Source organism: Nicotiana attenuata, unplaced genomic scaffold (assembly GCF_001879085.1).
Source record: "Nicotiana attenuata strain UT unplaced genomic scaffold, NIATTr2, whole genome shotgun sequence".
NCBI classification, from domain to species: domain Eukaryota; kingdom Viridiplantae; phylum Streptophyta; class Magnoliopsida; order Solanales; family Solanaceae; genus Nicotiana; species Nicotiana attenuata.
In genome coordinates this window covers 45501-61109 of record NW_017672710.1, presented here as the reverse complement: position 1 = coordinate 61109, position 15609 = coordinate 45501, and the positions used below count along the sequence as shown (strand labels likewise).

The 15609-nt window shown below is 37.3% G+C and overlaps 1 protein-coding gene and 1 pseudogene across 1 annotated transcript; both read left to right on the top strand.

Moving 5' to 3' along the window:
• The first annotated feature begins 916 nt into the window (after positions 1 to 916).
• Positions 917 to 1495, top strand: LOC109214223. Its single transcript, XM_019378118.1, has one exon. It carries the CDS (start codon positions 917 to 919, stop codon positions 1493 to 1495), a length of 579 nt encoding a protein of 192 aa, XP_019233663.1.
• Positions 1496 to 1990: 495 nt separating this feature from the next.
• Positions 1991 to 6598, top strand: LOC109214222 (annotated as a pseudogene).
• Positions 6599 to 15609: the final 9011 nt, after the last annotated feature.

The following is a 15609-nucleotide window of genomic DNA, read 5'->3' as shown; positions in this document are numbered from 1 at the left end:
GGCCGGCGGAGATGGGCGGAGGACGGCGGGGTAACGCCGGCGTTACAGAGAGTACGAGGAGGGTGAGGGATGTTTAAGGTTTTGGATATAATTTCAGGCACTTTTATTTGGATTGAAGGATTAATCGTGGCCATTGGATTAGAGGGGATGAACGGTCGTGATTAACCGACGTCAAAACGACGTCGTTTTGAGTATGGGGCAATTGGACCGGGTAGGGAGTTTGGGCCAGTGTTTTGGTCCGGTCTTGAGGGGTTTTTGGGGTGGGCGTTTTTTGTTTGGGCCTGGGTAATTTGGCCCAATTCTTGCCATTTCCTTTCCTTATTCCTTTACTTGTTTTCTTGTATTTTAATCACTTTGCTTTTGTATTTTATTATTTTTTGTATTTTGTATTTATTTATTTTTTCTGATTTTATAAAATGATAAAACTAAAATGAAACCTAATTTATTTCCAAAATTAAGCTAATTAATTCCTATTTAAAATAAACTCAAGACAAATTCAACAACTAACAATTAAGAAATGCAAAAATGGACTATTTTTGTTATTTTCTTTAAATTTTGTTCTAAAAACAACTTAACCACTAAATAATCCTTAAATATGAAATTAGATCCTAAATGCAAATGTCAGGCATATATTTTTATATTTTTCATATGAAATAAAAATGCACAAACAAAAATGAAAACAATTAACAGAAAATAACACAAAATTCACAAAAGTGTAAAATAATGAAAGAGAAATTATTTTATTTGAATTTTTGGGAATAATTCATATATAGGGCAAAAATCACGTGCTCACAGTGGTGATTTTAGACAAACTCTACCAGTAGTTCGAAATGGAAAAAGAGAAGATTTCATTCATGAGAGTTTATTATATTCTGACATTTGGCCCCGACTTGAAAAATTGCAATTGTCAGAAAACATGCGTGCAAAAACTAATCCGGCCTTTTGTGAATATTTGATGAGAATAGGAAATGGAAAAGAACCTCTTACTTCTGAAAACAAAATTGAAATTCCAAATTCATTTATTGTCCCTTATACTACTGAACAGGAAGCTTTGAATGCATTAGTTGAAACAACATTTCCTAATATGCATGCTTTCTTCCGTGATACATCTTGTGTAACTTCTCGTGTTATTTTGACGACGAAAAATGATTTTGTAAATGAAATAAATGATATGCTTATAAGCAAATTTCCAAAAGAAGCTAAAACATTTGTTGCAATTGATGAAACATGTGAATCGAATGATCAAAGTCAGTATGAAGATTTTTTGCATTCTTTAAATCCTGCTGGTTTACCTCCTTACAGATTAACTTTGAAAGAAAATTGTCCAATTATATTACTACGAAATTTGAATCCTTGTGAAGGTTTATGCAATGGCACAAGATTGACATGTTGTGATTTTAAAACACATGTTATAAGCGCAAAAATTGCAAGCGGCAACTTCAAAAACACACATGTGTTTTATTCCAAGAAAACCATTGATGTCATCAGAAGATGAAAAATCACCAGTGCAGTTTAAAAGAACACAATTTCCAGTAAAACTGTATTTTGCTATGACTATAAATAAATCACAAGGTCAAACATTAGATTTTATTGGTATATATTTACGAGAACCAGTGTTTTCACATGGCCAGCTTTATGTTGCATTGTCGAGAGCAAAAGCTTCCAATTGTGTTAAGATATTAATTCGGCCGCCAAACCCAGATAGTGATGACGATCATTCTACATACAATATAGTTTATGATGAAATAATTCAAAAGGCTTTCTTGTGAATCTTTTACATGTTACTGTATAGCATCTGCTGAACTAAATAGTGTTGAACATACAGTTTGAACATACAATTTCAGCACAAGAATACCCATCTTGTTTGTGGAATATCTACTTCAAAATTCGCAGAGTAAAGTTAACGCACGCAGTTAAGCATATTTATCAGTTTCTACACATGATGGTGATTTTTTTTTTTTGGTTCTCAAAATTGATTTTTATTGAAGTGATGATGGCGGTGACATCGGCCTGTAAAGACAGTAAAATGGGGATGGACAATGGGAAATATGTGAGGTACACTCCTGAGCAGGTTGAGGCTTTGGAGAGATTATATCATGAATGTCCAAAGCCCAGTTCACTCCGTCGTCAGCAGCTGATTCGGGAGTGTCCAATTCTGTCCAACATCGAGCCAAAATAGATCAAAGTTTGGTTTCAGAATAGAAGGTACCCAGCAAAATTATCCTGTTGGATTTTGAAAGTTGCTTTGCTTTCCTTTCATGCTTATTGGATTGAACTATTCAGATGATTACCGTGTTGTATTTGTGCAATTGCAGATGTAGAGAGAAGCAACGTAAAGAATCGTTGCGTCTTCAAGCCGTGAACAGAAAATTGATAGCAATGAATAAGCTGTTGATGGAGGAAAATGATAGGCTGCAGAAGCAAGTTTCACAGTTGGTGTATGAGAATAGCTTTTTCCGCCAACAGACTCAAACTGTAAGCAATCTATTCTTACTTGTCTTCTTCTTCGATTTTTTAAAGTTTGTGTTTTGGGTTTTGCTTATGGCAACTGTTTCTGATTACTTAGAAGATCAAGGAAAAGAATTGGTTTGGAAATATATAACCTAGAAATGCTACCTATAGAAGCAAGAATCTGCATATGATGTATTTTATTGCATTTCTAAATATTTTGCATTTTATTTAGTTCGATGGTTAACGCTTGAAAACAATGATGTCAGCGGGAGAAATAAAACCTGTATTTGTATATGGCTTTTCATTTTGTCAATACAACTCGATGTTTCAATTTTAAAGAGTACATGCGAGCAATAATAGTTTCGTTCTCTTTCTTTCCCCGATGACTTAGTTTTTCCTAATTTTCATACTTCAATATTGCAGGCAGCCCTTACCACCACAGACAACAATAGTTGTGAATCTGTGATGACGAGTGGTCAGCAAAACTTGTCCGCTCAGCGTCCACCAAGGAATGCAAGTCGTGCGGGGTAAGTACACGTTTTCTGAGTCTAATTTCCTTTTTTTTTTTTGCATTATTTTTCATAGCATGTCTAATGATATATGAACATTTTCAGACTTTTGTCCTTAGCAGAGGAAACTTTAACAGAGTTTCTATCGAAGGCCACTGGAACCGCTGTGGAGTGGGTCCAAATGCCTGATATGAAGGTTTGTTCCCTTTCCTATCTTTCAATTTATAGAAGTCATGATCAAGTTTTTGGAGTGTTGTTAACGATTCCTTTATTCACAGTTCTTTAATTGTAAATGTTTTAGACTTGCGCTTTCATGGCATTATTTTCTTGCATTATTATTTCTTAAATCTCTTGGCAAAAAGAGCCGCATGGTAAAAATCCTGTCTGCAGTGAATTTTCTTGCTTTCTTCCTCTTTATTTAATCATCAATTAATCATAATCACTTTTGTTTTAGTTAAAATATGAAGATATTTCTTACTCATTCGTCTTGCTCCGCTTATGTTGTCAGGCTCATCAAAAATCTAAGCTTTAGCAGCTCCCATTACACAATTGCATCAATAAATCACATCAGTAGAAGCTTTGCTTTTTAAGATAAATCTCTACCTTTGACACTTTAGAGGATTTGATCACGTGTACACTTATATGTACCGTATTTAATTACATAATAGCTATATATGCACACAAAATTATGTGACTGTTATCTTTAAGAATATCTCTCTTTCATGACTGCAGCCTGGTCCGGATTCCATTGGAATCACTGCTATTTCTCATAGTTGCTCAGGAGTAGCCTCACGTGCTTGTGGCCTTGTGGGTCTAGAGCCTACAAGAGTAAGTGTCATCCTGAATAACTTGATCAATTCAATATTTTTATTGGAATTCAAGGTGTAATTGTGCTTTCCTTAATCAAGGTTGTTGGGATCCTTAAACATCGGCCATCATGGTTCCGTGATTGCCGAGCGGTGGATGTTCTCAATGTGATGTCTACTGGGAGCGATGGAACCATTAAGTTGCTATACATGCAGGTTACTTTTAGAAAATTCATATCCGGTCCTACTTTAGTTCATGTGTGTATCACAATTTTTCATTGAATATACTTTTGTAACTTGTTTCAGCTCTACGCACATACTGCTCTGGCGCCAGCTCGTGACTTCTGGTTAATGCGGTATACATCTGTTATGGAAGATGGTAGCCTTGTGGTATGTGTCAGTAGTTATTTTATTCCTTGTAAACAGACCAAATAAGAAATGGTAACTGTCCATTTTTCCTTGTTAACTTATGTTATGAATTTCTCAAATTTCAACTCTAGGTATGTGAGAGATGACTGAACAACACTCAGAATGGTCCTAGCATGCCACCGGTGCAGAATTTTGTGAGAGCAGAACTACTTCCAAGTGGGTATCTGATACGACCCTGTGAGGGGGGTGGTTCAATCATTCGCATAGTTGACCATATGGATCTAGAGGTGTGTTAATTTGTTAATTACATAAGACTCTTCTTCTCCCTCTCAATTTTCTACAAAATGCTGCTAATAATCTTTTCCAGCCCTGGAGTGTTCCCGAAGTATTGCATCCACTGTATGAGTCATCAACAGTGCTGTCGCAGAGGACAACAATGGCGGTAGGTCTAATTTATGCTCAGATATCGTTCTTCATAAGGAAAATTTAGTTCTCTTATTTTATCATCCGCTTTTCAATTAACTTTAGTTGTAATTTCATCCTGATGAATGTACTTCTGAAAACTTTTTAAATAAAATTTGAAAATGTGAACAATGTTCACGGAAGATTCTTAGTTGCGATACTGTTGTTCATTAAAGTTTTTCTAATTATTGCTTCAATATAACAAATTTCAGGCATTACAACAACGTTTTTCTTCTCATATATCCATTGCTTTGAAATTGCTTCCAATCAGATTGCTTAGATTTTGTTTTAATTTTGATTTCTGACTGTTCTTGCTGCTATCTCTTTTTGTAATTTTCTATAATTTGTTTAGTTTCCCCGGTGTACGATGGCTAAAGGATGTACTGCAAGTTCCTGAGAGTTCCTTTGAAAAGGAAGGACTGAAACTAACGGCTTAGGCTCTTTTATTCAATTACTGCCTTCTCCCCAAAAATGAGTTCCCTCAATTCATTTAATGTATAACACTATAGACCCAACATGTTCTGATGGTATTGATGTTAGTTGTAAAGTTTTATACTACAGCGCATATTCAACATTCTATTAGTTGGAGCGAACATATTCAACAGTCTATTAGTTGGAGCAAACACCTCTTTGGTTTAATAACCTTGTTTAATTGAGACATGTCATAGCAAGTTTTAAAAATCAAAATGATTAAATCTCCTTAGAGGTATTTATATCCCATGTGAATATAGCAGACACTGGAGTTCAGGAGAGGCTCTTTGGCCTCGGCTAAATATTTGAATTGTTTAACCTCATAATACTATTATAACCTTCTGTCTCATAGCTGATTGCTATGTATTGGCTATAGAATTTCACTTTAAATTTGTATAGAAAGGTCAAAATTTGCTTTTCTGGGATGGTCCTACTTTAAGATTAAAAACTGAAAGAGGTAAGGCAGTAGCGAGGATGATGTTTGGAAGATACTGGATTTAGTTTGCTGAATTTCAAGAACTAAAAAAACAAAGAAATAGAAAAATGAAATCTCTAACTATCCAAATAAACTTTTTTTAACAATGCTAAATGCTAGTTGAAATGGTTCTCATTAATTTTTTGATAAAAAAATACTGCCCTTTCATTTCATTCATGATCATCATCTCCTTTATCATATTGCTCCAAACTGTTACTAAAGTTTCCTTTTTGTATCTTTTCCCTACATGAACTTTTGTTGTACTGTGAAAGTTGATGTATTTTTATTGTACAATATTTTAGTTCAGCAGCTAACAACCCTTTTACTTACTTCTGAGAGATCTCTTTCTCTTCACACTTTCACATTTTTTGTAGATTTCTCTTTCTCTCTTTTATTCTCTTTCGTTGGTTCTTTTTCCAACTCACAAAATCTTCATGTGATTTCGTTTTTGTTTGTTTCTTTTCCACCCTTTGTCTCTTTTGATACGGGTGACAAATATCTTCTCTTGCTGAATAAAATTTTTACCTTCTTTCAGGGTATGTAGATTCAGGGAATACAAAGACATAAAGGATGAATCTTTTATAGTATAACATGCATATGAGGAATAGTACATCTTCAAAATCTTGATTAACATCACTTTCTTGTTCTGTCTCCACACTAGGATGCAGCAGTTGTTAAACGGTTAAGATTCATCTTCCTCTTTTCATGTTTGCAAAGGACTCTTCTATCTTCTACTGATGTGTTGCTTTTGCTTACTTTCATTGTGTTTGCAGTACAAAGGTTGTACTCAAAAGTTGACGTCCAATGAGCACTCTACTTCTAGCATTGATAAGCATGTTATTGCACACAACAGAACTTCTGGTAGAACCAATCTTTGGTCAAAGCTGTCTATGATTTTGTCAGCTTTTTTGGCAGCGGTTATCGTAAGTAATGGTATTGATGAAAGGCAGAATTTTTCCAATACAATCCTTGGCAAAGATGCAAATTTTAAAACAGGGATATTGCAGAAATCATGTATGATGTCATCCACTTATATAGATGTCTCACCCAGTTGAATATATAGTTATCAGCCATAACTATTGTAGTTTGTTCCATACAGGCATAATATGCAAGTTTTCCATACAATCTCAGTAACAAGATGTAGAATCCTAACAATAGATTCTTATAGAATAAAAGTAGAAGCTTAACAGTTGGACTTATCTCTAATTTTGTTACTGTGAAACGTTATTGCTTCTTTTATTTTACTTACTGTTGCTTCTTGTAACAACTTTTTTAAAGAACTGTTGGGCCCGGGCTTAGCCCGGGCAGCACCCCACTAGTTATTCTATAAGTGAGAATTTAGCAGCTCTCCGTAAATATGCTAGCTTGCCGATAAGGGGCATTTATGTTATTTCTCGAATTTTCGTGCTTTAGTTACGTTGTACTAAGTGCAATAGTGTGTGCACCTTCTCAATTTTGGGGCCCACCAGTACTTTCATTTCATGTGCATTGTCGACTGACGTACTCTAATGTGGGCTCCATCAACAGCCTTTTAATGTTATCATCCCATGTGGACCCCATTTGAATTACTAAGTAAAATCAAATACGTAGTGGCAGCTTATATTGAAGTTGGACTTTCTATGTAATGTAACTAGAGAGAACAAATAATTTTTTATCTAAAGCTTTAACAAAAAGGAGTAATTCAAACATGCAATCACTCAGACATGTACAAGTTCAAATCCAAACAAAAAAATATAAGAGAAAACAAGGTGCGCACAATCCAAGGAGAAAACTTAGCGGAGATTGATCATACACTCAAAAAAAATACCACATAGCTCAAGAATCAAATAAAAGTAAAATTAAAACACATGAAATTTTTGAAGATAAGAACTCTACTTGAACAGAAAGTGATATTGAACTAGAGGAAAAGAAATTGAGTACCCAGATTAGTAATAAGTACATTGCGAAAATGTAACGATCTGGCCGGTCGTTTTGAGAGTTAGAGCTCCGATCCCCTATTAACTATTTTTCCCATATCTTTTCTGCTATTGTGACTTGTCGGGAGGTTTCGTTTTGAATTTCGGAATGTTTGGGACACTTAGTCCCTAAATGGGAGCTTAAGTCTTAGAATTTGAACCGTAGTTGGAACTGTGTGAAGACGACTCTGGAATGAAATTCCGTCAATTCTGTTAGCTCTGTTGGGTGATTTTGGGCTTAGGGGCGTGTCCGGATTGTGTTTTTGAGGTCCGTAGCTCATTTAGGCTTGAAATGGCGAAAGTTGAATTTTCGGAGTGTTGGGCCGGTAGTGGAATTTTTGATATCGGGGCGGAATCCGATTGCGGAAGTTGGAGTAGGTCCATAGTGTGGATAATGACTTGTGTGCAAAATTTGAGGTCAATCGGACGAGATTTGGTTGGTTTCGGCATCGGTTGTCGAATTTGGAAGTTTCAAGTTCTTTAAGGTTGAATAGGAGGTTCAATTATGTTTTAGTATTGTTTGATGTGATTTGAGTGCTCGACTAAGTTCGTATGGTATTTTAGGATTGGTTAGTATGTTTGGTTGAGGTCCCGGGGGCCTCGGGTGAGTTTTGGGTGCTTAACGGATTGGTTTGAGACTTATGCAATTTGCTGAAGTTGCTGGACCTGGTGTTTTCACACCTGCGCACTTTGGGCCGCAGGTGCGAAGCCGCAGAAGTGGCTAAGGAACCGCAGAAGTGGATTTTGACCCTGTCCAGTTGGGTCCGCAGATGCGATGAGGAGTCCGCAGAAGCGGTTGGGGACCGCAGGAGCGGGCTCGCAGAAGCGGTCCTAGCCCACATAAGTGAATTCCGCACCTGCGGAAATTCCATCGCATGTGCGGCGCCGCAGGTGCGGTTTGAGTGGCAGAAAAAGGGCAAAATTGAGGGTTTGATTTCATTCTCCATTTTTTGTTTGGAGAGCTCGGATTGAGGAGAAATTTCGAGGGATTTTCAGAGGAAGCTTGTGGGTAACGATTCCTTACTCAATTTTGGTTGCATTTCATTAATCTATTATTGTTTTCTTCATTTATTCAAGGAATTTGAGTGAGAAAGTTGGGAAAAATGGGGGAAAAGTCCCCCAATCGAATTTCTAAGTTTTGAGTGGGATTATGACATCGGATTTGGATAATTTTCGTACAAGTGAACTCGTGAGTGAATGAGTGTTTATAATTTGTGACTTTTACCCAATTCCGAGACGTGGGCCCGGGGAGGATTTTTGGGCATTTTTCTATTTTCTTGCCTTAGCTAAATTAGTTGCTTGTAGCTATATTAACTATCACGACCTAAACCGATGGGCCGCGAGGGCCACCCGGTTCCTTACTCAACCGAGTACCAACGTTACATATCTTTCTTATCGTACTATCATTGGCAAATGGGCCAAACGGTCACAACTCGTAATGTATAACTATAAGTGGAAAAACACTGTATCAATGAACCATCCTTCTTAAAACATGAATACATATGGGCCGTCAAGGCCTCTGACCTAGTGTACAAAATGAACCTCTTTCTACAAAGCCTCTAAGAGTATTTGACATTAAATGGGACGGGGTAGTAGCCTACCCATTAGTCTGTAGCAAAATTCTGACACGATGACTCATAGACTCGGCTGCACTCCGAATGAGGTAGAGTCTTACCGATCCTTTGCTGAATGCTAACCTCGTCTACTGAGGGATCGTCAAACTGATTCTCTATACCTGCAGGCATGAATACAACATCCCCAATAAAAGGACGTCAGTACGAATAATGTACCGAGTATGTAAGGCACATAAATAAGTATATAAAAGATATGGAAGAAACATGGAGTAAATGACTCAACCTGTAAGTCTGGATAACTCTGTAAATCATGAAATACTTATAGTGTCATGCATATGCGTATGAATATCATGTCATGCATAGGTACATGTGTTCATAAGATCATCAAGCATCTGAGGGTATTCCATCATATAATCTCGGCTACTGTGGGCAAAATCATCAACGTATACCAGCTGATCAAGTGGTGGTACGTATATAACGCCATAACCTTTTCCCATATCCCATATACATATAATATACATATATACGCATATATAACGACATCTGGTCATGGGTCAATGTACATGTATAAATGAATGCAATGCATGAGAAGTACGTCAATAAAATCTCTTGAAATGTCATAAGACCATTATGCCTTTGAGTAATATCATGAAGTAAACTTTATCAACTTACGTATTTTCTGAGACCCATGAACAGAAAATGTAATAATAAAACACATGGAATTCATGAACATAGGCAGCTCTAATACTTCTATGAATAGAGACATTTGTGGAAGTTGTGCATTTGCTCGTTTCGTTCGTATCGTATGGATCATGCCAAAAGGAAAGAAGGGATAGCCTTAACATACCTGGACCGATTCTCTTGACAATTCCTCTAACACACGTCTTTTGTGAAGAACAAATAACGGTAGATCAAAGTAGAGAAAAATTCGTATGATATTCCTGAAAAAGATTGCACCATACTCCCTTAGAATCGCAAACTCACGCTTTATCGTACTATGAAGTTTCAAACGAATTGTTTGAACTCCATCCGTAGTAAGCAAGCCTAGTATCACCCTTTAATGAGATAAGAAGATCTCTTTAAATTGGAGGTTGTGGGCCCACCTTTGGGGCTTAGTTTTTGCCCAAATATTACCTAATTGTTGCCACCTAATTACATGAAATAAGAGTCACAACCTTGCTTTGATCACGACTCCATTTTGCTGCCATGTTGGTGGTTCATGAAACATTATCCAAAGATTTTAATTCATTAGTTAAGCTCCCACTAAAAATTAATAATTAATCAATTACCCACCTATTTAAGAATTATCTCAAATTACTTAAAATACTACTTACATTTAACACATTTTATACACCTTACTATTATGGTCAAGTGGTACCTTGTGTGGCAGTCCATAAATACCGGGTATTATAGCTCGGACCAAATTTTATCCCAAAATGTCAAACTTTGACGAAACTCATTTTCTTCGATGCGCTTACTCTCTCACCTTCACGAATTTACTTATCACTTGTTTTGAAATAGCATAATACTGATAATCTCAAAATAATCTCATTTCCGAGTTACGTCGATTAACTTACGACGAAACTTTAACGTACGAAAATGCGGCATGTAACATCTCATTTCCGGGCTTTCATCAATTTACTTATGGCGTACTTTCACGTACGAAAACATGGGGTGTAACATAATTTCCCCATTTGGAACATTCGTCCTCGAATGTTGACTGATGCACTTATCATTTTCATAACTTATGTCTTTCAAATACTTTAGTGCTCTCCTTGCCATCTAGGCAACTACTCTGTGAATAAATCCAAAGGCTGGCATTCCCCCCTTTAGGCCTCTTTCTCACACCATGACGTGTGGTCGGAATCCTTCCAATCTCGTAACTGTTGCTACGTTCTATCACGCAGCGTGTACAACTCTGACCTTGTAAATGCGCCTATGCGACTCTTCTTTCCTTTTTCCTCCAGTTTTTTTTTTGGCCAATCTCTATGCTTCACTTTGTAAACATATACAGAGCTTGACAAGATATCCCTATGGGCATCTATAGGTATACTGAAGTTCTATGCTCGGTACTTTATCGAACTTACGAATATTACTATATCTTATTTCATAGGCCCGGTTATCTATCCACATGACTTTACTGCTTCTAAGTAGGTCATACTATACCATAACTCTTACCTTGATTTATCGTTATTGAGGTCTTCTACCAAACTCCAGGTTACGTTCGTTTCTTATCCCATATGTATAAATCTATGTCCTTTAATGCTTCCTAATTACTGTTCATTTTAAGAATGACGGCCTAATCTCATCTCATACTTTGTGACTTTTGTCCATCCATTGTTGACTCACTTTATTATTGATCTACAATATACCACTGATAACTTGAAACCTCTTACGTAATCACTAGGGCTCACGTTGCATCGTGGAACATTTGAAGTGATATTCCTGATCCACCTGGGGGCGATATGATACTATACTTCCATAATCGTATTTCATAGCATCCCAATGTGATTCACCTTACATGGGTATTTTAATCCTGCACTATTCATGAAATTCTTACTCAATCAAAGGCCCAAATGGCATCCTTTATTTACCGCAATTACACCCTTATTCTACTACCAGGGCAGCATTCCATCTCTCCTAAATGCTATTAGTCTTAGACTCCTTTGTGTTCGTTCAGGCTATGATGAGCTTTTTATAACTTAGAGAAACCATTTGCTCTCTTGTTTTCATGAACTTAATCTTGAGGACTTATCCATTCTTCTCACTTGCTTTTCCTTATCCTTACTCATGTCTTCCTAAAACCTTGTCGCTCTACCATACTTTAGCTTCCGACCTACACATATACATTTATACTACTCGCAACCTTCCTTTAACTTGCTTGCACCATAGATTTTCTTATGTTATTCTGGAACGTCAAGCAAGACATCACATCATTTCAAACTCTTCTTTACTCTTTTAATTATTAGACCTCTCAATACCTAGAAACCATAGGCTGGAAGATATGCCACTTACGACGTAGCTATCATTCTTGGATACTCCCAACGCTTCTAGCCTTCTATCCGAAGTATGGACTATTCACAACCTTCTGCATTTAAGTATCTCGTATGTCGTTCACCTTTACCTTAAAATATCGCATCGTATCTTCTATTTCTTTCATGACCTCCCTTCCACGTAGGTATAATTCACGTCCATAACTTGAAGCTCTATTATAATACTTGCACCTCTGGTGCATACACAATCCGGTGGGAGCTTCGTACTGACTTCTTATGAGGCTGGTACTTTTCTAACTGCTTTATCGTATGGCCGTTATAGAATATGGTTGTTGTACTATCTCTCTTGTACCTCTGATATTAAGAGTGATCCTGCAATGTTCTCAATCATGATTTCTATAATTTTTTGGGTCCAATAAGCAGACTCCTGATTTAGTTGGTTGATTAACTCTTTAGTTTCCTATTCCTTCTGATCAGCCTTTGTGTAGGCTTAAGCTATCTTCCGATCTGCGGCTCCTAGTATTAGTTATTACTTTAGCCTTTCATGGACGCTATGGAATATCCTTGATACCATCATCTAACAATTCAATCCTTTGTCTATGCCCTGGGCCCAATTCTTTCTTTTAACTTATGCCGGAGTCTTCTATGGCTGTATGAATGTCGATATGTATGCTGCATGGATAATACTCCGAAATCTTAAGTGCGTTCATAATGTAACTAACTCTGGATCATTGATCGAATAATTCTTTTCGTTCCATCTTAGCTTTCTTTAAATGTAAGCTATTACTTTTCCTAGTCTTTCTGCCCCCTTGTTGTGTGCATACTTAGCTTATCTTAGTTCTCCCGCATGCTAAAGTTTTCGTGCAACTCATATGATCTCGAATATTACTTTTGATTTTTACTTCCCATTCATTAGCCACGGTAGGTGCCACTTTCTTATGGAGTGCATAAAATATTGTTGTGAGACTGTTGTTATAAAACCATTTCCTCTTTAGGTCACTGAGCTTAGGCTGAAGCCTTCTTTCTTATTTCCTCAGCTAGTCTTTCATTGTAGTACTTACGGAGGACCCTCTGACTCTTGTAAAGCTGCGAGTTTATTACATCGTATACTCAACGAAATTTTTGATGTCCTTCCTCGCCTTTAATTATCCGTAGTTACTTACCTCTACGCCATTGTGCTTGTAGGGTTGCTTCTGGACTGATATTTTGACTATCTTCCTAGTGGCATGCTTTTTTATCTCCGTAATGCTCATACGGTACTTTTAATTACCCTAACTCCTAACTGAATATTTCTCAAGGGTCACGATGTTATATCTGTGAGACTGAATTCACTAAATTGGGTTTTACTATGTTTACCTTGCACGATCTGTTGATTTGCATGTAACCTCATGTCTAGCCATAACTAGGCTCTTTCTGAATCAACTACTAACTACTCGTTGTCCCATTCTCATATCAATATCCCGCAAAATCTTTCTTGGGTTATTTCCTTTGTCTTAACTTATGTCTCGCACTGGCTCCTTATCTATCAGCAACATCTCGGGCAGGAACCCTTACTTCTCTCCTTGACGTCGTGTTTGCATAATGTTCTGGAATCGTAGCATATCTGTAGGATTTGAATAAGTGCAATCTCATTCCTTCCTCATTTTATCGCATTCTTCCTTTACCATTCCATAGTTACTAGAACCACTTAGCTCATACTTAATGTCACATCACTCCATATTCCCCCCTTAGGGGAGTACTAAGATTTAGCGCTACGACGATCTACCTATAGATGTTTTACCTCTTCATCTTTGGCGTCCTTGCATATCATCGATGACCCTTACTCGCCTTGCGAAAATCCTTATGTACCAAGGATAACAAAATTCCTTACTCACGAGGGTGACACCTAATATAACTGGCACACATAGTTCCTTAAGCTTAACTTTGCTCATATTGCTTACTTTAGGGAAGCGTCTTCCTGAATGAGCATTCTCTGAATTTCTCATGAATCATATTCTATTGTCCATTCTATTATCGTCGGAACGCAATTTGAAATTCTCACAATGTCGACCATTATCAAATCACTCAGTCCCTAATTCATGTTTAGTTTATCTTGTTCACCAGCCCATACTGATTTCTATTATTCTGGGGTCTAACTTTTCCTTTTGGTAATCGCCTTAGAGTCGCGAACTTATTTCTCGAAATGAGGATATGGTTGTATGGCCTATACTCTTTTGTTGTCTTAAGGCCTGTCACTTCTCGTCTCTTCCCTCACTTGACTATCAACCCTATAATATCGTCACCTTTTTGATCTACCGTTGTCATCCATGTATCATATCTTACTCATAATGCTTCATTAACTCCCTTCTTATTTCCCACTAACATTTATGTCTATCACTTTATTCTGAAAACTCGAACAAGACATTCTTTTGCTTTTAGCGCCCCTTGCTCCATCCGTTGGCTTTTCGGGTTGCCTAACATGCTTTCTCTACTAGGGACGGGAGCCACACTAAGGTAATATTTATCCCTTCAAGGCTTCCAGTGCCTATCCTTGTAGTACTCATATCCAGTTGTACTATTTTAGAGTGCACCATCTAGGTGTCTCACAAGGAGATCTATTTGCACCTTTGTAATATCCTTCAAAACTGTCATCTAACACAAACATTCCATTTACCATTTTGGGTTACTCTAACCCCAGTCGGATCCTGATATCCTGTCCTGTCTTAAACCATATCTGGCTCCCATAGGGCATAACTGAGATCGGTGTGGCCAATTGTACGTACCTCTGTTACTGTCGAAGGTAACTCAAAAGGCTTATATTCCTCTGCTTCAATTGTAAATACTGTTAATCTTCATTAACTGGGCGCCTCGTACCCTTCTTCATCTTACTTCTTTTACTTGTTGAAACTTGTATCTATCTTGTGAAACTCTCATTGCCTTTCACCATAGGGGTGGATAGATATCCCTGCCTTAAGGCTCCTTATAAAAAGGCTTACACGTCTTAGTACACACATGATCTATTGAAGACCTTACATTTACGCATCATAAGCATCATGCAAAATTGAGTTCCTCTGACTCAACTCTTCCACAGCTATATCTCGTACCAACCGTCTTACATGATGTAGGTATCGTTGTATTACGAAAAAGATAGAGTTTAGGAAATTAAGTTCTTACAACTGAGCTCTACCACACGATCTAGAGTAAGAAGAAAGAGTGATAGTCCTAAATGCCTTGTAAGTCTCCTGCTTATAATTGTGGTGCACAATACACCCATAAACAAGACTCTACTAGACACGGCTTGTAGACTCCCTAGGACAGAACTGCTCTGATACCATTTTTTTCACGACCCAAACCGATGGGCCGCGGCGGGCACCTGGTGCCTTACTCAACTGAGTACCAACGTTACATATCTTTCTTATCGTACTATCATCGGCAAATGGGCCAAACGGCCACAACTCGTAATGTATAACTATAACTGGGAAAGCACTGTATCAATGAACCATCCTTCTTAAAACATGAATACATATGGGTCGTCAAGGCTTCTGACCTACTGTACAAAATGAAC

Excerpts from the sequence above, each read along its gene's own strand:
- LOC109214223 (XM_019378118.1), top strand. The coding sequence starts at position 917 with ATGCGTGCAAAAACTAATCCGGCCTTTTGTGAATATTTGATGAGAATA.